Source organism: Anoplolepis gracilipes, unplaced genomic scaffold, assembly GCF_047496725.1.
Source record: "Anoplolepis gracilipes unplaced genomic scaffold, ASM4749672v1 Contig23, whole genome shotgun sequence".
Lineage (NCBI taxonomy): Eukaryota > Metazoa > Arthropoda > Insecta > Hymenoptera > Formicidae > Anoplolepis > Anoplolepis gracilipes.
The window spans coordinates 185,398-210,597 of NW_027328674.1; the positions used below are offsets into that span (position 1 = coordinate 185,398).

The 25,200-nt window shown below is 39.5% G+C and overlaps 2 protein-coding genes and 3 pseudogenes across 2 annotated transcripts; 4 read left to right on the forward strand and 1 right to left on the reverse strand.

The window, feature by feature from the left end:
• The first annotated feature begins 12,018 nt into the window (after window positions 1-12,018).
• LOC140675923 (uncharacterized) lies at window positions 12,019-13,564 on the forward strand. The gene is made up of 3 exons (XM_072910524.1): window positions 12,019-12,401; window positions 12,704-13,040; window positions 13,115-13,564. Exons 1-3 carry the CDS (start codon window positions 12,019-12,021, stop codon window positions 13,562-13,564), a joined length of 1,170 nt encoding a protein of 389 aa, XP_072766625.1.
• Window positions 13,565-13,638: 74 nt separating this feature from the next.
• Window positions 13,639-13,989, forward strand: LOC140675924 (uncharacterized). Its single transcript, XM_072910525.1, has one exon. It carries the CDS (start codon window positions 13,639-13,641, stop codon window positions 13,987-13,989), a length of 351 nt encoding a protein of 116 aa, XP_072766626.1.
• Window positions 13,990-17,947: 3,958 nt separating this feature from the next.
• LOC140675926 (cytochrome c oxidase subunit 1-like) lies at window positions 17,948-18,738 on the forward strand (annotated as a pseudogene).
• A 2,585-nt stretch (window positions 18,739-21,323) lies between these two features.
• LOC140675927 (cytochrome c oxidase subunit 3-like) lies at window positions 21,324-22,124 on the forward strand (annotated as a pseudogene).
• Window positions 22,125-23,356: 1,232 nt separating this feature from the next.
• On the reverse strand, window positions 23,357-24,673 carry LOC140675889 (NADH-ubiquinone oxidoreductase chain 5-like; annotated as a pseudogene).
• Between the last annotated feature and the right edge of the window lie 527 nt (window positions 24,674-25,200).

A 25,200-nucleotide genomic window follows, 5' to 3' on the forward strand; every position in this document is an offset into this window, starting at 1 on the left:
CGACCCCTGTGGGACTCCACATCCCACTCGTCTCGTAACCTCTACCGCGTCCCTGTTGGTGTAATGTAGGGAGCGGTCGCTGAGGTACGATTGGATGATCCGGCGGAGGTATCCCGGCACGCCGAAGCGGGCCATGGCTCTTTGGATACATCTCCAGGGCAGGGTGTTAAAGGCGTTCGAGATGTCAAGAGACACGCCGATCGCCACCCTGCCCTCCCGCACCGCGGCTTCCGCAAAGGCGCGCACCCTCAGTACTGCGTCCACGGTTGATCTTCCACCGCGGAAGCCGTACTGCCGGTCATCCAAGTTCGGCCCGATGCTTTCCAGGTGCTCGACGAGGCGATTGGCGACTATCTTCTCCAGGATTTTGCCAGCCTCGTCGAGCAAACATATGGGCCTGAACGACGAGAGGGTCTCCATATCCTTGCCTTCCTTTTGCAAGAGGACCAAATTGGCCCTCTTCCACCTCTCGGGGAAGATTCCCAGTCTGAGGCACTTCGTGTGTAGGTGTGCAAGATGCCCACCCATCACCTCAAAGGCTCCAGCCCACGCCTTCCTAGGGAGTCCATCGGGTCCGGGGGCCTTGATGCCGCAGAGTCTCCGCCTGCACCTCTCCATTTCTTCTCCCGAGAACGCCAGCTCCTCTGACCATTCTGGTCCTCCTTTCGCAAAGATGGGGGAGGGGGTATCCTCCTCCTCAGACTGTGGAAAGAGCCCTCCGACCACCCGGTCCAGGGCTTCCGGGGAAAGGGTCTCCGTAGCCGGTGGCCCTCTATTGCAAAGCTTCCTGAGCACCATTTGGTATGGCCGTCCCCAAGGGTTCTCTTCCAAGTGCGAGAGGAGCTCGTCCCACGCCCTAGCTTTCGCTTTTTTTATTTCCAGGCGTAGGGCGTCCCTGGCCACTTTGTACGCCTGGTAAAGGCCTCTAACTTCCTCTACCGGCCTATCCTTCTTCTTGGCCCGGGCGTATTTCCTCCTTTGATGGACCGATGACCGCCGCAATTTCGCGATCTCCCCGGTCCACCAGTACGCCGCTCTACGGCCTTGCGGACCAGCCTTGATCCGGGGCATTGACGCGTCACATGCATCAGACATGGCGCCCGGATCCACTCGACTTCCTGCTCTATGTCCCTGTTGGCCTCTCCCGGTTCTCCTCTCCCCAACCACGTGATCGAGAGGATCGAGGCCATAAAGGCGTCCTCGATCATTTTCTTTGTGCTCCAGCGCCTAGGAGAGGTCGTCTCTCTCAGCCGTCGACTGGAGCACCTGCTCGGGTGTGACCATGAGGCCGTAGACTATGTACCTATGATCAGACAAAGTCTCGATCTCCGTGGCCACCCTCCACCCTAGCACCCTGTTGAGGGTCGCTAGGGAGGCCCAGGTAAGGTCCACCACCGACTCGCCCCTTTCCCGTATGCAGGTGCTTATTCCTCCCTCGTTCAGCAGCCTTAAATCCAGTGTCGCGGCCCACTCCTCGACCGCGACACCTCGGCGGTCCGTCCTCGGGGAACCTCACGTCATCGATTTTGCGTTAAAGTCCCCCGAGACCACCACCCGCCCCACTCCCATCCCGCTGATGATAGCGGTAAGGGAGTCCAACCTCTCAGCAAATCCTGAGAGGTCCAGACTAGGCGGCAGGTAGACCCCGACGACCAAAACGGGTCCCCATCTGACCGCCACTTACCCTTTGCCCTTGGCCACCAGTTTGGCAGGAAGTGAGGCCGGAGCATCCGCCCTCCATGTAATCGCTACGGAGCCCAACTCGTCCCCCACCCACGAAGGGTGCTCGGGGATCCGGTACGGCTCCGCAGCAATGCCCAAACCACAACCACGCTCCGCCAGAGTGTGCACAAACAAGTTTTGCGCCTGACGGGCGTGGTTGAGATTTGCTTGCAAGACCCGAGCCGCCATTTATTTATTATTTGAATTATGACTCGGGCCTGCCTCCGATCCCTTTAATGAAGAGGGGCTTTCGGGACCCCTTTCCCATCCTGTACCTTCTCCTTCAGGGGGGTAGTCTAGGGGGAGGAGATTTGTATCCTCGTCCTCCCCTTTGTTTCCCATCTTTGCCTCGGTCTCGCCCACCATCCCAGACCGCCCACCACCCGCTGACCGGCGGGTACTCCTTCCAGGGTATTCTCCCTTTCTATGGTGGTGGGGACATCCTCCGTTTCCTCATTCCCCTCCATTTCCTCCCCCCCTCTTTCAGCTGCTTGTTGGGGGGTGAGGAGCAGGAATTGTTGAGGTCTTTGGCTTTTTTCTCCAATTCTCCCTCTCTCTTCCTCTTCGGTTGCGACCTAGGGGTCGACGCGCCGCGGGGTGTGGGAGTTCCCGCATTCACTGTACTCTTTGCCGCGTCGTGTCCTTTTTCCCTTATAGAGGATCCTTTCCCCTTTATAGAGGAAGGTTTCCGGCCAGTGCTTTCCTCTACGGGCCTGCGTGTTTCCCCCCTAAGGGCCCCGGTAGTTCGCCCAGTTATGCGACCACCCTGCGCAATGGGGCAGGCCGCACTCCCCGCCCTATGTCTTGCCGGCTTCCCTCTATCCGCGCATATGGGACATCTAGGCGCCGCCCTGCAGTCCGCCGCTCGGTGTTCCTCCTCCCCGCATTGGAAGCAACCGAATCTTCGTTCCACGGTTGCCGTGCATTTCGACTGTACGTGTCCCCTACCCAGGCATTTAAAGCATTGGAGGGGCCTCTCTTCCAGCAATTCAACCCTGGCGTGGGCCCACCCAACCCTTATTCTGCCGGCTTTCGCCACCAGATTGGCGGCAGCTGCAGGGCATTTGGCCCACGCCGAGCCCATCCCATTGGGGGCTCTTCTTATCGCCCCCCACTTTGATGTCCCCGTGGGCACATCCACCGACTTCCGCGATTGCGTCCCTTACCTCCGAGGCCTGGACTGCATCGTCCAGGTCCCGAAACAGGAGCTCCGCGGTCTTGATAGGGAGGGATACCCTAACTCCCTCCGCCCCCTCCAATGCCTTTCTAAGTTTGGAGGCAAAAGCCATAGCCTTTTGGCTGGCTCCCTCACCTCCCACTTCATATATAATCGCCCCTGTAAGGTCCCTCCTGTTCCTGAGCTCCGTGATGTTGAGCTCAGTCAGGTCGATCTGACCCCTCGCACGGCGGACCATTTCGCTGTACTGTCCCTCCGGGCACGTAAAAACAACCGCCGCAGTGCGGGGGACCCTTATCGGCCTGGGGGCACCAGCTCTCTTCTTACCCCCATCAGGGGGTCCAGGTGGTGGTGGTCTCTTCTTCTCCCCCTTCTCCTTTCCCTTTACCTTGGCTGTCGGTGGTGCCGGGGATGCGGTCTCCTTCCCGCTCCTCAGCTTCCTTTTCTTTTCCAGTGCCGCCGCATATGTGAGTCGCTCCTTGTCGGCTGCCCGCGACGGTTTTGGGACGGGTCCTCTCTCCGCCTTTAATTATGGCGGCTTTAATTCCCGCTCCTCTTTCTTTTTGCCCTCTGAAAGGGCCCTGATTTTCTCCCATAAAGGTCGATCCCGAGGCGAGGTTTTCGGCGTACCTAACCTCTACCATCGGGTCTCCCTCCTTGAGATACTTCCGCCCTTTGATAACTTTAAGGGCCTCGGACACGACCTCCTCCACATTCCAGCCCACCTCGGGGTTGGCCCTGATTCTAATCTCTTCCTCCTCCATGAGCGAGAGGGAGATTGGCGGTTCTTTACCTTGGGGTTGCGGTACCTCCAATTTCCTTGCCGCCCCCTTTTTTCTGTTTTTTCTTTTATTTTTCCCTTCCCTTTTGTCAGGTCCCACCTTTCCTTTTATATTTAGGAACTTCCCTCCTTTGTATGATCCCGCGGGGGATGTGTTTGTCCCCATGGATTTAGGAACCACCGAATCGGTTTCTGGGGCCCCTTTCCCCAGGAGCGGTTCGGTCTCCATCTCTTCGCTGGAGCCTTCTTCCGCATAATTAATTACTCCCGTACCCTTTCTGCTCCTCGTACGAGGGGCAGGGGTAGGGGTACTTGGAGCCACCTCCAGGGAAGGTTCTTTCCTCCTGATAGGCGTTCCTTCTTCCACTCTTTTCCTTAGGAGTGCATTCTCCTCTTTAAGCGCGGTCTCTCTCCGCGTCAACTCCTCCATCTGGCGCTGAAGGGAACCGCTCGCTCCCTTCAGTTCTTCGACGTCCCTTCTCAGTTTGGTATTTTCCTCAATGAGGGCCCCAAACTGAGCCTTACTTCTTCTCCAATTGCCTCCTTACTTTATCGGAGGACATGATTTTCCCTACTGGCTAGGGTAACCGCCCCCGCAGAGGTCACCAGCACGGCTTCCTTAAGAAGCCAGACGAGGTCTCCTTTGAGATTCTTGGAGACCTTCGCCACCTTCTCCACCGCCTGTGTTGCGGTGAGAATCTCTGCGCAGACATCAGCTGCCGGAGAATTTTTCAATTCCTCCTCAATTTCCTTTTGCGATTTTAGCTTTTTCCAGGCTTTATTCCTTTCCCCTGGTAGAGCAGACCTGTCATAGACCCATTGGAACAGAGCCAGTTCTTCCTGAACCTGTTTGATCCGGTCCATAGTCTTTTTCACCTCATATTCGCCCGTGGTTATCGGACGACCTTGTTTCCTCTTTTCAAAGAGGAAGGACCCGGTATCGCTCTGTGAGTTCGTCGAGCCGGCCGATTCCGAACCGTCAACGTCGGAATCATCCTCCACCTCGATAACCTCACCGGTCCTTTCTTTCTTGCTCTCGCTTCTCTCCTTTTTAAGCGGTCTCGCCCTCATCTTTCTCAAGACCGGGTCTAGAGTCGCTTTTTCCAGGTCGGTCAGTAACCTAGTTCCCCTGACCACAGGACACTAGCGGTCGCCCCGACCGAGGCTCTCCTTCCTTTTCTTCCCGCGAGACTCGCAGTGTTTCTCTTTACGCCCGTCTCCATATTTGTTTTTGATAATGACTTCATTTCTTCGTTAATTCCCGCTCCCCGCTGCGGCTCCGTCACCCAGGGTGTACCCTCACCTGCCGCAGAGTGTCCCGAAACATGACCGGCAACACTCCACGACAGGGCCCCAAGTTCCCCCGGGGGGGTGACATACAACACGGGCCGGGGGACATACATCCCCGGCACTGGTCCCCGGCCTCTTACTCACCCATGGAGGTTTTGACGCCTCCATGGGCTTTCGGGAGTTCCCGGCCTCCGACCTCCGGGATACCGCAGCGGGTGGTGCCACCCGGGGGGCCCCATGGACGGTTGGGACTGGGTCGCCGCTCCCCGGCCCAGTCTTACCCGTCATGGCGACCAGCTTGCACGCGTCCTTGACGGAAGTTACCTCCCGCCAAAGGGCCCCGACTTCGGAATGCACCGCTTCGGAAGGGAAACGGTCGCGATGCACCGTCGGGCTCCATCCCGCCGTCGAACCCTGCCTCGGAATACGTCCGAGCGGCTCCGACGGCCGGGCCGACCCGGCGCCGTTGGGCTATGCCCGTGCGGCCCGCGCCGGCCTTCCTCCGCCTCCCCGACCCCGTCCTCGGAAAACGTTCGAGCGGCTCGGAAGAGGCCCGGCCCGATGGGTCCGGGAGTTCCGGAGATCCATCGGCCCGTCCGCTCTCCTCGCGGCGCGCACTCAGGGGTAGAACCCACTGAGCCGCCTGCACGCGAGATGGAGCCCCACGATTGTGGGACGCCAGCCCATACCAGCACCCACATCCCCCCGAGGGACGCCGCACGGCGGGAACACCCACACGCGCGGAAACCCTTATGTGCCAGGAGCACCCAGCAGTGTGTCACGGGCGAGGAGCAGTCCTCCCCCAACGGTGCCGTACCACCGGGCGATTGCACTTAGGGCCGCCTACCCCTACCAGCGATTGGGTTCGCGCTTTAAACCACCCCCAAGGGGGTGGGCGCAGTCCTTAAGGGAATCGCTGGGCTCCCCTTGTACCCTTACTAAGGGTACGGTGCGCTCTTAGTTCCCCTTCCACCTCGGAAGTTATCCCAACTTGGCCGGAGCCGTGTGGGTGTTCCATGGGGTTTCAGGGTTAAGCCTTCTCACCACGACAAGGTGGCGCACGACGAGGAGGAACTTAACCTAACCTTTTTTTTTTTTTTTTTTTCGTCTGAAAATGCGTTACGCATCCCCCGAGAGGCGGGAACTCCCCGGGGGTATGTGGTACTTCCCCTATTTAACGGGGTATACCCGCTAAAACCAGACGGTGGTCCTCTCGGCGGTTGGCGGGTGGGCTCTGGTGTCGCGTTAGCATTCAACCAGGACCCACCCCCGCCTTTCTCCCCCAGATGGTCGGAAGAGATTCCTGCCTTTTAATGCGTCACTGAGAGAAACTTCAGTGACGCATTAACGGCGGCGTTGCGGGACCACCACGCAACCCCGCCGCCTTCCCTGGGGCCAAGGTGCAATGGGGAGTGGGTGTTCCCGCACCCACTTCCCCTTGACCCCTGGGAGAGGTGAGAATATGACTCTCACCGCCCCCGCTAATGGCCTGATTGAAAGCCGTTTTGGGGCGAGGAGGGTAAAAGACCCCCCGAGTTCACTGCCCCGTGGGGGAGAGGGGAAAAGACTATGTCTTACCCCTTCCTACTCCCCCACTTGACCGTCATCCCCCTTTATTGGGGGATGACAGAGGGAGAGGTGTGTTCCACCTCCCCCTATTCTCCGCTCGAGGGGGGACGGAACATAGTTCTCCCCACCCAGAGTATGACCGTCGTCGACCCCCAGGTCCCCACATAAGGGGCACCTGGGGGCCGATCTGCATCCCACCATGGAGTGGTGTTACAGGTGTACCACACCGGTTAACAGGTGTAACACCTGTTACCACGGTCCACTCCAGAGCGGCAGGAGGTGCTCAGATGCTCCATTGTGAGGCACCTGAAACATCTCAGAGGGCTGTCTTGTAGATCTTTTTTGATCTTATCGCCACCCCCTCTCCTCTCCTTCCCATCTTTTCCGCCCTCAGTGTTACTGGGTCGGACCTCTCCGTTACCCTTCCCCGACTTCCTTTTTTTCTTTACCTCTCTCCACTCCTGCTCCTGTCCCTTTTTCTCCTTTGTCTCCCTTTTCTCTCCCACCTTGGGAACCCTATTGGGATCTTTCTCTCCAGTGTAACTCGGCTTCTCATGGAGAGCCCGAGCCACTTCCTCTCTAATAAGGATGCGAATTGCATCCTGGTCGGGAAAGGGTGTGGGCGGGGGTGCAACTGTTTGCACCGGGGGGAGGAACCTAACCTAACCTAACCTCGCGAATCGCTTTCACAGCATCATTTACATTAATAATATTGTTACGTTGCAAAACGTTACAAAATTGTTTAAACTTTTTATTCACGAGATGTGTATTTTGACACAACCATGAATGCATATGATCGATATAATTTTCAAAATTGAATAAATGTAATAATGTTTAAGGTTGCATATACAAAGACTTATTAGATAATGTTAATTTAACAATCCTCGATCCGTTTAATTTAATCATTTGGATAGATAGATCGCAGATCTATAATGGCTGACTTTCAGTCAATTGTACATATCGTTCAATGTCTGTACGTTTCTGCATCAATAAGTGCCAGAGTACGATAGGCAATACTACTCGATTGCCTCGGTTATCACCAAGTATCAATTCCACATAAGACATAGCTCCAACGCTTATTCCAATCTCCAAATATTTGTAAGATGTCGGGGTTAAGGTATAACCAAGTATGCAAACCGCACGATGAGATGAAACGCTATATAAAATATTAAAATATATATTAAAAAATAATATTTAGAAAATAAATAAAACTTACATTTTTTTATTAAATTTCACCGTTCTCAATCGGAATGTAAAAATTCATCTTGTTGGTTTCTTTTGTGGAGCACATTTTTTAGCACAACCTTATGTACGGACAACTGATGCGATACTAAACTATTCAAAGTACTGCGAGCAATTTGTAATATCGCAAACCGTAATGAGGAGGGGAGTATTTCTGGCGTAATTTTGCAAGCGTCAATGTAAGGCTGCTAAAAATTATTAAAAATCGCGTCCCCACGTGCTTTCTCGAGCGCCGTAAGTGGTTGTCGTACGATGAAATCGATACAAATATTCGGTTACAAATCTATACGACAAAGCGTGAGATAAAATTTTTGCTAAATGAAAACATATACGCCGACAGTACGGATGTTTGCGCTGAAGAATAACGTTTCGCACAGTGGGTGGGTATTATCATGTATATTTGACTATAAATATAAATAATAAATATGTTACGTTCTGTCGGCTCCACGTTTCCCCCCCCCCCCTCCACGAAATAAACAATAATCGTCCGATCGGTCACAAAAAACGGGTCGCGCAATAGAAGAGAACCATTACCATTAAATAATGTTTAGACCCATTAAAAACGATATCTAAACAAATACCGGAAGAGATCAATAACGAAATCCTCTAAACAACGAAACAGACAAACACAGCTGCATAATCTTAAGAAAGAAACAAATAATGCCGCTACGCACTGTCGGCTTCACGTTTTTCCTCCCGAAAATGAAGCAATAATCGCCCGACTAATCATAAAAAGGATCGCGCGACGAAAAATATTTTAAAACATTATTTAAAAACGATGTCAAAAGAAACGACCGAAAAGGACCGATAGTGAGATCCTCTAAATGAATAAATCGACAAATACAGCTGCATAATCTTAAGAAAGAAACAAATAACGCCGCTACGCACTGTCGGCTCCACGTCTTTACCTCCTATAAAGATAAAGCAATAATTGCCCGACCAGTCATAAGAGGGCCGCGGAACGAAAAAAATGTTTTAAACATTGAAATCGATGTTCAAAGAAATGACCGAAAAGGATCGATAGAGAGATCCCCTAAATAAATAAATGGAGAGCTGCAAGGGGAAAGTGGGATTATTTTCAAATGGACCCATCAATAAATAATATTATAAATAAAAAAAATAATAACAACGAGGAGGGAAAAAACGCTGGGGAAAGAATCTGGTCGCGGTCCACCTGTCCGTTGCGTTCGGGCGATATATCCGAAGATTCCTCTTCGGTTAGGATGACGCTTAGGCCAACGCGTCCACGTCAGGTTCCCTACAGGAGCAGTGCGAGGTTAGCCTCTGCAACAAACAGAGAACACGTGGTTAGGATGGAGAAGTTGCGCATCACTAGGATTGAAGATGTTAACTTCCAACTCCCCCTCACCCGTCGGAAGGAAACCGAAGGGACGATGGAGAACCCACTTCCAAGCACGAGTGGGATGAGGCATGACCCCCCTCCATCCCCGTTGATGAGTGCGAAGGACAACGAGGTCAGGCCAGCTGCGGAAGATTTTTCTGCACGTGTGCTGGGATACAACCATTCCTGGCTCAAGAAGGAGAGGACTTCCGCTCATGATGAGAATATGGAGGCAGACTCCATAGATGGCGAGGAGATCCGCGATAAGATCGCAGAGGAGAATGACAATATTTCTGTCACCAGTTCGGTGGCAGAAAATATAGTCGAGGAGCAAAAGGAGAAACGGGGCAAAGGCCATCAACCGGTCATCGGCAAACATGTCGGAAGGCGCCAAAAAAAAGAAGGAAGCTCAAAGACGCAGAAAAGAAGAGAAGAGAGATAGAAGGGCGGCAGAGTCGCTGCTTCCGGATCCTTCTAAATCAGCGAGGTGGAAACGTCTCCTCAACGATGAAAAGGAGATGGAAGAGTTGCTCTTGCTGGAATCCACCGAGGTAATTGCGGCGCAACTCATGGAGCATTCCACCATCCTATATAAGGTGGCGGACTGCTCCAACGGAATGAAAGGGTCTCTGGTCAGGAAGGTCAAAGACACTGTAGTCCTGCTGAGAGCAGCTACAACAGTTATGGCCAGACAAATCAGGGAGGGAGAGAACCCTGAGCTTAAAGAATTCCGTAAGGAACTGACAAAGCTCCGGGAGGAAAATGCGGAGTTGAAAAGGGAGGTGCGAACTAGAAAGCTCCTCTTCCTCCCCTTGTATTTTTACCCGCCCCATACTCTTCCTCATCTAGGGACATTACCCAAGAACACAAGAAGGAAGAGGCTGGTGGTGAGGTCGGATGAGGAGGATTATCGGAATCCCACCTCTCCTTGTTTAGCGGGAGGGACTGCCCCCTCTCCCCTTCCTATACAGGGGGAAAAGGATATAAGGGAGGATATGAAGATGGACACAGCAGTCCCCCCGGCAAGGACAGGTCCCGTAAGACAGGCGGGATCGACGATCAAAGGGGGTACCGCGGCCATCGAAGGCCTTCCCTCCGAATCTGCCCGAGGAGCTGAGGGCAAAATATAATGAGCTGATGGACCAAAAGGATGCAGTTCTAGCACTCCTGGATCCCATCGCGAAGCAGATGGAGACGCTAAGGCTCTCTGGAGCGGTGGTTGCTCCAAAAAAGCTTGTTCCGGCTCCGCTTCCTGTCCCGTCTACCGCTGGAGAGGAGGCTAAGGCCTCTAATCCCCGGGGAAGACAAGAGCAGAATCACGTGGGACCCGCTCCCACGGCCCCTGACGCAAAAACGGAGGGACCGCGAGAGGGTGGAAAGAGGAGGAGGAAAGGGGAAAAGGCCCGCGGAGGGCAAGATCCACTGAAAGCGGGACCCCAGCCGCCTCCCAAAAAAAAAGGAAAAGCTGCCTTCTCCAAACCCAAAAGGGGCCGACAAGGCCCTGTCGAAGGGCAGACACAAGCCCTCAAGGGTAAGGCGAAACCCACCGAAAAGACAACACTTTCGCCTCCCCCGCTCACAGGGAAAAAGGAGACATGGTCGGAGGTGGTAGAGCGTAAAGCTCGCAAAAAAACCACCAAAAAAGGTGACAATCGGGCTCCGGCAACCACGAATGTTAAGGCGAAGGCAAAGGAGCCAGGCAATAAACCACAGGGCCCTCAACCTAAGCCTGCGACGTCCAATCCTCCCTCCCAACCAAAAAAGAGGGGAGGGAAAATGGACGTAGGAGAGTCCCCCGTACAACTGCGATGGTGCTTACATGCCCATCCGGCCAATACAAGGAGAATCTGAGACTGGCGATGGACAGTATAGATCTCGCCAGTCTCGAAATTAATGGCCTGAAGGCCAGAAAGGCAGTTACCGGTGTCCAACTATTTGAGGTTGGGGGTCCGGACAACAAAAAAAAGGCGGATGCGTTGGCGAGCCGAATGCGAGAGGTCCTCGCGGATAAAGAGGGGGTGATAAGAGGGGGAACCCCTCGAGCAGAGGGTACCAAGGAAAGGCTCTAAAAAAAAGCCCGAGGATACCCCTCTGCCGAAAGATGATGGGGAGGGTACGCAGATAGAGGCAAAGCCGGAGGAGCTTGATCACCCAAAATAAATGGCGGTCAGGTTCCTCCAAGCTAACCTAAACCACGCCAGTCAGGCACAGAATCTCTTTTATCAGAGCCTGGCTGAGCGTGGCATCGGGCTGGCCATTGTTGCTGAGCCCTATAAGATCTCAGCAAAGCTTACGTGGCTGGGGAATGCAAGAAGCACGGCGGCAATCGAGGTCGGTGCTGCAACAAATAACACCCCCCCTCTCAAATGTATTGGAAAGGGGAACGGATATGTTGCAGCAAAGTGGGGGTCCACAACAATAATTAGTTGCTATGTCCCCCCTAGTTGAAGTCCTGCCCAGTTTGACTCACTCCTTGAACAGGTGGGGGATGTTGTCAGAAACATACTCCCTGCCGATCCACTCATAATAGCTGGAGACTTTAACGTCAAGTCTCCGGCACTGGGTGAGTCGAGGCAGGACACCAGGGGAACTACCCTGGTGAGGTGGGTGAATTCGCTCGGCCTTCACGTTATTAACGAAGGCCGAGTGAGCACATGTGTCTGGCCCCAAGAGGAGTCGATCGTGGATATAACGATCGGCTCCAAGGGGGCAAAGAGGATGGTGCGAGGATGGCGCGTGGTGGGTGACTCGAGAGGGGAAACCTTTTCGGACCACTAATACATTGAATTTGTCCTGGACGCCGTGCATTACTGGGTACATCACCCACCTCGAGGCGGGGACACAGGTAGGTGGACCCTCACAAAGCTGGACCCCAAGAAACTAGAAGAGGCCTTAATGACCATTTTGTGGGGTATCCCGGAGGGAGAGGAAAGGCGGGACATTAACCTGGATGTGGAATGGTTGCGGGGCGTTATGCGCGAAGTCTGCGACGCAGCCATGCCACGCGCCAGGGTCCTCCGCCCACGTCACGCCGTCTATTGGTGGACGGAGGAAATAGCGCAATTAAGGCGCTCCTCTGTCCAGGCGCGACGCACCCTCTTTCGTATTCCCAGAAGAAGAAACCCGGAGATCCGAGAGGAGGCCTTGGCTGCCTATAGGGCCGCAAGATGCGCCCTTAGCGCCACTATCAGGAAGTCCAGGGCCAGTTGTTGGGATGAGCTACTGTCATCCCTCAACACGGACCCATGGGGGCGTCCATACAGAATAGTTCTGAATAAGTATAGGAACTGGACACGCCCCCCGTCACGGAATCCCTGGATACTCCCGTCCTCAGGAATGTTGTGGACACCCTCTTCCCGCTAGTGGTTTAGGAGTCCACACTCAACTGGGGTCCCGGCCTGGGGGGACCTTATGAACTAGAGGAGGACGAGGAGATATCCAGCAACGAACTTCAGCGCGCCGTCAAAAGAATAGGATCAAGAAAAGCTCCTGGCCCTGACGGCGTGCTTGGAAAGATATGAGTCTGGGCACTGGACTTTCTGGGAGAACATCTGAGGTACATATTTAATAAATGCCTCAGACATGGCGCTTTCCCCCAGCAATGGAAGCAGGCTAAATTGGTCCTGCTCCCCAAGGAAGGCAAGGAAGAAGGAACCCCGTCGGCATATAGACCAATATGCCTGCTGGACGAGGTCAGCAAGATCTTTGAGAGGATCATTGCAAAACGACTTGTTCGACATATATCCCGAGAGGGTGGTCTCCACGAGGAGCAATATGGCTTCCGCGAGGGACGTTCGACTGTGGATGCGATTAGTCGTGTTACGTCCCTCACGGAAGAAGCCGTGGAAGGGGGCGGGGTGGCACTTGCGGTATTACTAGATATCGCAAACGCCTTCAACACCCTGCCCTGGGATAGAGTAATGGATGCCTTGTTGCAATACAGGGTCCCTCCCTACCTTGTGGAGATCATCAGACAATATTTCCGGGATAGGAGCCTGGAGTTCGTCACACAAGACGGACTCCAATGCCGACGGGAAATTCGATGCGGGGTTCCGCAGGGGTCAGTCTTAGGACCCCTACTGTGGAATCTCACATACAACCGAGTCCTTTGCCTTCCTCTCCCTCGTGGCTGCCACGCCATCTGCTATGCAGACGACACATTAGTGGTGGCCGCGGGGAGCAGCTGGGGGATACAGCAGCCAAGGCCGAGACAGCGGTGGCAGTTGTGGTACAAAGCATCACTGGTATGGGTCTTAGAGTGGCGGCTCAAAAAACCGAGGCTCTTTACTTTCACAGTAAATCCTCTGGGAAACCGCCAAGGACTCATATCCGGGTGGGAGATACTTCTATCTCGGTGGGGAACCGGCTTAAATATCTCGGTCTCCTACTGGACGGCGAGTGGAAGTTTGGACACCACTTCAATGTCCTTGCCCCAAGGTGAAGCGCTTCTCCACGGCGTTGGGTAGGCTCCTGCCAAACCTTGGGGGACTGGATGGTTGAGTCCGCCGTATATACATGGGCACCGTAAATGCGGTGGCCCTGTATGAATGCCCAATATGGGCGACGGATCTCGTGGCCATGCGTTATGCAAAGGACAAGTTCCGACGCATACAGCGCAGCATGGCCGTGAGGGTGATAAGGGCCTACCGCACGGTGTCCCATGCGGCGGCCACGGTCCTGGCGGGTTCGCCCCCCTTGGAGTTCCTGACCGCAATGTACGCGGAGCGGTATAATTGGGAAAGGGGGCTCAGGAGGGGTCATGGCCCTCTACCAGCCAGGGTCAAGAAGACCATCCGGATCCACGCCCAGCGGTCTATGGTGGAGAGATGGAGTGCCCACCTATCTGACCCGAAGACTGCGGGTTAAAGAACCCGCGTTGAGGCCGTCCGGCCCTGTCTACAAGAATGGTTAGACAGGGCCCGAGGTGAGGTATCCTTTAGGATGACACAGGTGCTCACCGGGCATGGGTGCTTTGGTGAGTACCTGTATCGAATCGGCAAGGAAGGTACCACGGCCTGCCACCATTGTAAGGAGGTGAGAGACACGGCGCGGCACACGCTGGAGAAGTGTCCGGCGTGGGACACGCTGCGCCGTGATCTCTGTTCAGTGGTTGGCAACGACCTCTCGTTGCCAACCATGGTTACGAAGATGTTGGGTGATGAGAGATCCTGGAAGGCGATTGCCTTCTTCTGCGAACAAGTTATGACGCAGAAGGAGGCGGCCGAGCGCATACGCCGACAAGAAGAGGCGGCGGCAGAAGCGGCGATTGCGGCCGCTGCAGCGGCTGTTGTAGATGACAGCAGCGAGGAGAAACAGGAGAAGGAGAGTGACTCCGATGGGAGCTTGGGTCCCTCCTTGCATCGGCTACCCCCACTGACAATGAAGCTAAGGCCTTGACGAGCAATTGAGGGGGGACAATCCAGTCGCCCTCTCCTCAAAGGAGAAGATGACATTAGAGGGGGGCATGGTTGGGGATTGGATGTCTCCACCAAGTGCTCCCCTCCCCCTTATTAGCCCATCCCCCTTATTAAATTAAATGTAACTCATTTAAATCTTAACTATTCTACATTTTGATTTGAATTATAATTATAATTAAATTTTTAAATTATTAATCTTTTAATATAATTTTTCAACAACAATATATAAAAATTAAATTAAGTAATTCTATTCGTGGATTATCAAATTAATCAACAAGTTCCTCTAAATCATAAAATACCGCCAAATTTTTTATTTTTAATGATTAACATTTAATATTTAATTATATTTTATTTTCATTTAAATAATAGGGTATCTAATCCTAATTTATTATATAAATTTTTTTAATTTTATTATTAATTTAAATAAAATTATTTAACTTTTAATATCTATTCATATTTCACCATAAAAAAATAAATTAGTTAAATATATTTATTTATTTATATATTTTATATTTATATATAATTATTTAAATTTATTTTTATTTAAAGTATAAACCGCAATTGCTGGCACTTTATTTATTAATAATAAATTATAATTTTCTATTATAAATTTTTATTTAATTAATTATTATAAATACTAATTTATATATTATTAAATTATTTAAATTTTATATAATTTTTTAAAATTTTATTTATACTTTAAATTATAAAATAAATTAAAAAAAAAAATTAATTTTGTAATTATATTTATTAATTATTAAAAACAAATTATGAAAATAATTTAAATTTAAATTTAATATGAATATAAAATTTAATTTATAATATACATAAAAAAAAAAATTAAATAATATTCCCCCCCCCCTTTTTTATATTATTATCATTATTATTAATTATTAATAATTATTTAAATATATTAAAATATTTTATTAATAAATAATTTTTTTTTTCTATATTTTAGGTTTTTAATATTTTAAATTAAAAATAATGATTAATAAGTTTTAATTAATTAATATTAAATAATTAATGTTAATTAAATATTTTAAATATATATAATTAATTATATATTTATAAAAATAATTAAAATATTTTATTAACATTAAATAATAATTATTAAATAATATTAATGTATATATAAATAAAAACTTAAATTTTTAATTTTTTTTACTTTCTATAAAATACTCTCCTTAAATTTATATAAATAAGATTTTTAATTATTATTAATTATTTTATTTATAGATAAGTTTTTTAATTTTAATTTTAATAATATATTTTTTTTTATAAATACATATAATTAAAATAGTCAATTATTAAATTTAAATAAAATTACTCTCTCCCTCTGAATTTTATTTTAACTAATTATTCTTTTTTAATTCTATAATACCTAATTATTTTAAAAAAATCAATTTTTATAATAATTTTATTTATAATATTTTATTATTTAATTTATTAATTAATCTTTATAACTACTTTAATTTTAATAAATTCTTTTATTATTTTTACTAATACAAATTTAATTTAAATTATTTATTTAAATTTACTTATAACCTTTTTTTAAATTAAATTTACTTATCATATTTAATTTTAACTAATGATTAATAGTCAATTTTCAAAAATATTATACTAATTTATATTTATTTAATTAAAGTAAGAAAGCTAATTCTCTAAGCTTTTAGGTTCATACCCTAAATATAGAAATTTTATCTTTCTCTTATTTAATTAATTATTTTTGCTATTTAAATTTTATTAATAACTAAAAATTTATTTAATGATATGCCTGATAAAAGGATTATTTTGATAGAATAAATCATACATAATTTATATATGTTTTCATTTAAATTAATTTTTTTATATTTAATAGATTTAAACTATCTCAAAAAATTTCAAAAATTTTTATGCTTCATAATACATTAAAATATAATATTAATATTCAATATTTATTCAAAGTTTAATACAACTAAAAAATTAATTTTATTTATATGCATCATAATTTATTCATAAAATTTTTTTTATTGTCTTATTTAATTTATTTTTCTTTTATTTCTTTATTTTTATACGATTTATTAATAATTTGATTTATTATGGAAATTAATAATTTTTTATTCATTTGTTTTTTATCAATTAAATTAAAAAATAAAAAAATTATTTTTTTATATTATCTCATTCAAGCTTTAGCTTCCTTAATAATAATGTTAACTTTAATTATTAATAATTTTATATATATACAAATAAATTTTATTATAATCAATTTTTTTATCTCTATTATAATTAAATTAGGGATCCCCCCATTTCATTCATGAATCCCTTCTGTTGCTATTTTTTTAGATTGATATTCATTATTTATTTTTTTAACAATTCAAAAAATTATTCCTTTATACATAATTTCACTTATTAACTCTCCAATTTTTTTACTATATTTTATAATTTTAACATCTGCATTTATCTCCGCCTTTAAAATAATTAATTCAATAAATTTTAAAATTTTATTAAGATTTTCTTCAATTAACCTAATGTTTTTTTCAATTAACCGGATGAATATTAATTTTAATTTATTTTAAAACCCTAATCTGATTTTCATATTTAATATTCTATACACTTATCCCATTAATTATTATTATAATTTTTATATATTTTAAAATTTCATTTAGATTTTCTTTAAGTAATAACTTTCCTTCAATTAATTTTAATTTAATTTGTTTGTTATTAATTTTTAATTTAGCCAGAATTCCCCCACTAACGTTTTTTATTTTTAAATGAACTATAGTCTATATTTTTTTATTAAATTCAAATTTTTACTTTATTTTTATTTTAATGATTTTAAATTCTTTCATTTTAATTTATGTTTATATTAATTTAATAAATCTAATAATATATTTTTATTCAATTAAAATTAAGCTTTTTAATAAACCAATATACATATATAAATTTTCTTACTCATATAGATTATTTATTTTTTTCATGATTTTAAGCTTAATCTTTTCATTAATTATAATTTCAATTTAGTTTGTATACAATTTTTTAAAATTAGATATATAATTTTCACCCCACTTAATCAATAAATTTTAAATATTAAGATTTTAAGTTAAATTTATAAACTTTAAACCTTCAAAGTTTACACAATAAAATTTTTAAAAATTTTTAAATTTTAAAAATTCTAATATTTTAATTTTTTATTAAAAATTTCTTTAAATTTGCAATTTAATATTCTTATTAGTTAAACTATAAAATATATAAAAAATTTTTATTTTTATAACACATTTAATGTAATATCAGAAAATTAAAATTTTCTTAAATAAATTTACAATTTATTACTTAAATCAGACATGATATCTATTATTATCTCACTTAAACTTAGTAAATAATTTTATTATCAATAAAAATATACTATGAATAAGTGACTTTATTCAACTAATCACAAAGATATTGGCATTCTATATTTTTTATTTGCAATTTGGGCTGGGATAATCGGATCTTCTATAAGAATAATTATTCGTTTAAAATTAGGATCATCTAATGCACTAATTAATAATGATCAAATTTATAATTCAATAGTTACTAGACACGCATTTATTATAATTTTCTTTATAGTTATGCCATTTATAATTGGGGGATTTGGAAATTTTCTTGTCCCTCTAATACTTGGTTCACCTGATATAGCCTACCCTCGAATAAATAATATAAGTTTTTGACTTCTACCCCCCTCACTCTCTCTACTTTTATTAAGTAATTTTATTAATGATGGAACTGGGACTGGATGAACAATTTATCCCCCTTTAGCCTCTAATACATTTCACAATGGTCCTTCAGTAGATTTAACAATTTTTTCTCTTCATATTGCCGGAATATCTTCTATTCTAGGGGCTATTAATTTTATTTCTACAATCTTAAATATACATCATAAAAATCTCGCAATTGATAAAATACCCCTTCTAGTTTGATCAATTCTCATTACAGCAATTCTCTTACTTTTATCCCTCCCAATTTTAGCCGGAGCAATCACAATACTTTTAACAGACCGAAATTTAAATACTTCATTTTTTGATCCGTCAGGAGGGGGTGATCCTATTCTTTATCAACATTTATTTTGATTCTTTGGTCACCCCGAAGTTTATATTCTTATTCTCCCAGGATTTGGGCTAATTTCCCATATTATCATAAATGAGAGAGGAAAAAAAGAAACCTTTGGTGCCTTAGGAATAATCTATGCTCTTATAGCAATTGGATTTTTAGGCTTTATTGTTTGGGCTCATCATATATTTACTATTGGGCTAGATGTTGATACCCGAGCCTATTTCACTTCAGCAACAATAATTATTGCAATTCCAACAGGAATTAAAATCTTCAGTTGAATTACAACACTTCATGGTACAAAAATTAATTATAATTCCTCTCTTTGATGGGCTATAGGATTTATTTTTTTATTCACAATGGGGGGATTAACTGGAATTATACTATCCAATTCCTCAATTGATATTATTCTTCATGATACATATTATGTTGTTGCCTACTTTCATTATGTTCTTTCTATAGGAGCTGTATTTGCCATTATTGCAAGATTTATTCATTGATTCCCTCTTATTACAGGATATTCTTTAAATAATTACTTTTTAAATATTCAATTTATCTCAATATTTGTTGGTGTAAATTTAACATTCTTCCCACAACATTTTTTAGGGCTGAGAGGCATACCTCGACGATACTCAGATTATCCAGACACCTACCTCTCATGAAATATTATTTCTTCAATTGGTTCATTAATTTCTATCATCAGATTAATTTTTTTAATATATTTAATTTGAGAATCCCTATCATCTAAACGTCTTGTCTTAAATATATTCTATCTTAATCCTTCATTAGAATGACTAAGAAAATTACCACCTGTTAATCACAGATATAATGAAATTCCTTCAATTTAATTAAAAATTATCAACTTTAAAAAATTTTAATATGGCAGATTAGTGCAATAGATTTAAACTCTATATATAAAGATAAATTCTTTTATTAAAAATAAATACTTGAATAATTTCCCTTCAAAATTCTAATTCACCTACATATGATATAATAATTTTTTTTCATGATTTTACTATAATAATTTTAATTTTCATTACTTTATTAATTCTTTTTATTATAATTTCAATAATTAATAATAAATTTACTGACCGATTTATACTTCAAGGCCACACTATTGAATTAATTTGAACTATTTTTCCAATATTTATTTTAATTTTTATTGCCATCCCATCAATTAAAATTTTATATTTAACTGATGAGATATTTAATAATAAAATTACCCTGAAATCTATGGGACATCAATGATATTGAAGGTATGAACTTTCAGATTTTTTAAATATTGAATTTGATTTATTTATAATTCCTACTAATGAATTAAACCCCAATGAATTTCGTCTATTAGACGTAAATAATCGTTGTATTCTTCCATATAATTATCCCATTCGTGTTTTAACTACATCTATAGATGTAATTCACGCTTGAACAGTCCCATCTTTAGGAATTAAAATAGATTCTACACCCGGACGACTAAATCAATCAATGTTAATTATAAACCGACCAGGTCTTTTTTTTGGCCAATGTTCTGAAATTTGTGGTATAAATCATACATTTATACTCATTGTTATTGAATCAACAAACTTTCCTAACTTCAAAGACTGACTTCTTACCTTTTAACTAATTTTTTTTATTTTAATTGAATAATTAATAAATATAAAATATAATTTTTACATTCATTAAATGACTGAAAGTAAGTTTTGACTTTTTAAGTCAAATTATAATAGATCTAACACCCTATTTTTAATGTAAAGAATTAGTTTAATATTAAAAAACATTAAATTGTCAATTTAAAAATATTTTCACCCCCACAAAAATATTCTTTTATACCACACATAATACCGATAATATGAGCAATAATGTTAATTTTATCTATATTTTCACTTTTTATGATTTTAAGCATTATTTATTTTTATCCTATCAACTTAAAAATTAATTATTATAATAATATAATTTTAACAAATCCTAAAAAATGAATTTGAAAATGATAATAAATTTATTTTCTATTTTTGACCCCTCAACTAGAATTAATTTTTCTCTAAATTGATTAAGAACTTTAATTATTTTTCTTATTTTTTCATATCAATATTGACTTATCCCCTCTCGTTTACATATATTTTTTAATTTTTTATTAAATTTTCTAATAAAAGAATTTAAAATTTTAATTAATTATTCCTATTCTAATTTAATTATTTTTATTAGTTTATTTTTATTTATTATTGTAAATAATTTCATAGGCTTATTCCCCTATATCTTTACATCTTCTAGTCACTTAAGTTTTTGTCTTTCTTTATCTTTATCCCTGTGAATTTCTATAATGTTATTTAGAATTTTAAATTACACTAATGATTTCTTTTCTCATCTTACCCCTCAAGGAACTCCCTTCATTCTAATACCATTTATAGTCATTATTGAATCAATCAGTCTGATTATCCGGCCTCTCACGTTGGCAATTCGTCTGACAGCAAATATAATTGCAGGACATTTACTTTTATCATTATTAGGATCTTTCTAGGCAAATTATTAATAATTTCTTAATTTTTTTAATTATAATCTCCTCTCAACTTTTATTATTTATTCTTGAATTATCTGTATCAATTATTCAGGCCTATGTGTTTTCCATTCTTTCTACATTATATAGAAGAGAAATTTAATTAATTTTTACTATTTCAAATAAATAAATAATAAATAATTATAATCAAATTTTATAGTATTATCATTATGACAAAATTACATCAAAATCATTCATTTCATTTAGTATCAATTAGACCTTGGCCTATTATTATTTCTTTCAGATTATTTAATAACTTAATTTCAATAATTATATGATTTCATAAATTAAATTATCTAATTATAATTTCTATTCCTTGCACATTATTATGCATATATCAATGATGACGAGATGTAACACGAGAATCAACATTTCAAGGATCTCATACAATTAATGTATATATTGGCCTTCGCTTAGGGATAATTTTATTTATTATTTCAGAAATTTTCTTTTTTATTTCCTTTTTCTGAGCTTATTTTCATTCTGCTTTAGCCCCTTCCATAGAAATTGGTCAATTATGACCCCCCTTAGGCATTAAACCATTCAATCCATTTGATATCCCTCTAATAAATACTATTATTCTTTTATCCTCTGGGATAACAGTAACTTGAACGCATCATTCTATCTTAAATAAAAACTTTAATGAAAGATATCAAAGCCTCTTATTAACAATTATACTTGGGATTTATTTTACCTCCCTTCAAATAATTGAATATTTCGAGTCACCTTTTTCAATTGCTGACTCTATTTATGGGTCAACCTTTTTTCTAGCTACAGGCTTTCACGGAATTCATGTAATTATTGGGACGCTATTTCTTTCAATTTGTTTGCTTCGCATAAATTTTCTTCATTTCAGAAAATCTCACCATTTTGGTTTTGAGGCAGCAGCCTGATACTGACATTTTGTAGATGTTGTTTGATTATTTTTATATATTTCTATTTATTGATGAAGATACTAAAATATTACTTAATTTAAATTAATTTATTATTTTATAAATTTATATAGTATATTCATATTACATTTAATTTCCAATTAAAAAAATTAAAAAAATTTTAATATAAATAATTTTAACTTTTATTTATATAATTACATTTTTTATTATTCTATCAACTCTAATTTTATTAATTAATTTACTTATCTCATCTAAATCATTAGCAAATCGAGAAAAAATCTCACCATTTGAATGTGGATTTGATCCTCTATCTAATTCTCGTCTCCCATTTAGAATTCAATTTTTTTTAATTAGTTTAATCTTTTTAATTTTTGACATTGAAATTACTCTCTTAATCCCATTAATTTACATATATTTTATAAATAAAATTATTATTTTTTCCTCATTATTGTTCATTTTCATTCTAATTTCTGGCCTAATCATTGAATATTTAGAAAAATCAATTGACTGAAAAACTAATTAAAATTTATAATTTTTTTACATTTATAAATTTATTTTTTATTCTTGATAAATTTTATTCAGGATTTTAGTTAAACATAAATAACATTTAAATTGCAATTAAAAATTAAATATCTTAATATTTAAATCTTAATTTTCTTTTAAAGTAAATATTTACATTTAATTTCGACCTAAAAATTTGATTAATTTCAATTAATCTAAAAGAACCACATCGAATAAAATTTATTTTTTGAAATAATAATATTTTTGAGCTTCTAACTCAACATTCAATGAAAGGTTTCATTTTATTTCATAAATTTAATAAATATCTAATTAAAAATTATTAACTAAAACCAAAAAAGAGGTAAATTATTGTTAATAATTATATTGAATCTATAAAAAAATTCTAGTTAATTTTTCTTTTTTATTCATTTATATAGTTTAATTAATAAAAACCTTATATTTTCATTATAAAAATAATAAATTTTTCTTTATTTATAAATAAATTATTTAAAAATAAAATCTTATTATCTTAATATCTTCAATATTATGCTTTACGAAATTTAAGCTATTTAAATATAAATTACTTTAAAAATTAATTAACTAATAAAAAAAATAATTAATAAAATTAATACTGAAATAAAAATAAATATATAAATTTTAAATAATTTTATCTTAATTACTAATCTATTTATTATCCTATAAATAATTTTCTTTCCCATAAATTCAATCCATATCTTATCTATCCTATAGGTGTTTAATCTACAAATTATAATAGGACTATAAATTCATATATATATATAATTTATAAATCATATAGATCTAAAAAAATAACTAAATATTAATATATTAATTAAATTTTTTATAGACATAATCAACCTTAATAATACTCCCACAAATAATAATAACATTGTAGTTATTTTTACATTTACATTCATATATAAAAAGTAATTATCAAAAAAAAATATTCACATTAATATAGATCCTCTAATTAACCTTAAGATTAATAAAACAAACATCGATAAATTCATTAATTTATCTTCTTTATAATAATAAAATCTTGAATTTTTAAATGAGCCAAAATAAATATAATAAATCAATCGTAAAGAATATGACACAGTAAGAGAAATTGATAAAGTAATTATTATTAATAAAAAAATATTAATATTATTTAAATAGATAATTTCTATAATTAAATCTTTAGAATAAAATCCGGCTAAAAAAGGAATTCCTATTAATGCTAATCTAGAAATATAAAATCTTATTATAGTAAATGGAATAAACTCATTTAAATTACCACATAATCGAATATCCTGATTATTATTCATTAAATGAATTATAACTCCTGCACACATAAATAATAATGACTTAAAAATTGCATGAGTCAATAGATGAAAAAAGGCTAAAAAATTAAATCTTAAACTTAAAATTATTATCATTAACCCTAATTGACTTAAAGTAGATAAAGCAATAATTTTTTTTAAATCATTTTCAAAATTTGCCATCAACCCAGCTATAAATATAGTAAAAATTGAAATATATAATATAATTTTCTCAATGCCCCTATTCATTAAATATTTATTAAAACGAATTATTAGATAAACCCCTGCAGTAACCAAAGTTGATGAATGAACCAAGGCTGATACTGGGGTCGGGGCGGCCATAGCTATTGGTAATGAAACAGAAAAAGGAATCTGAGCACTTTTTGTAGCTGCTGCTAAAACAATTATTCTTAAAATTAACTTATAATTTTCCATAAAACTTAAATTCCAACTTCAAAATGTAAATATTAATCCAATTCTTATTAATAACCCAATATCTCCCACTCGATTGCATAAGACTGTCACTATCCCAGAATTATATGATAAATAATTCTGATAATAAATCACTAAACAATAAGAAGTTAATTCTAACCCATCTCACCCAAATAAAATTCTAATTAAATTAGGGCTAATAATCATTAAAATTATTGATAAAACAAATATAATTACTAACTTAATAAACCGATCAATAAATATGTCATCGCCTATATAAATTATTCTATGTAATATAATTATTGAAGAAATTAATATAACTACCCCAATGAACAATGAGACTCAATCAAATAAAATATAAAATTCTACATTAATTGAATTAAAATTAAAAAATAATCATTCCATTATATATCTTAAATTTATTAAATTTAAATATAATCTTATAAAAAAAAATAACATAAAAATAATTATTATAAAAAATGAATAAATTTATAATAATCTAAGATAAATTTTTTTTATATCACTAATTTCACAAATTAATATTTTATTTTAAACTACTTAAATAATGACATTATAATAAAATAAATAAATAATAAACATTACTTATTTATTAATAATTAATATTATCTATATTGACTAATATAACAAAACTAAATTCTATTTAAAAAAATTAATGTATTAAACTTAAATTTAAAATTATTAAAATTAAAGGAATTAAATGAATCAAAATAATCATATAATCTTTTATATAAATAAATTGTTGAAAATTTTTCTTCAAAATAATTAAATCCATGCTGAATATATGAATATAAATATAATGAATAAGCACTCCTAAAAAAACAAATCATTATTATATAAATAATAACAGATATCTCTCATCTAATTAAAACTCTAATTATAAA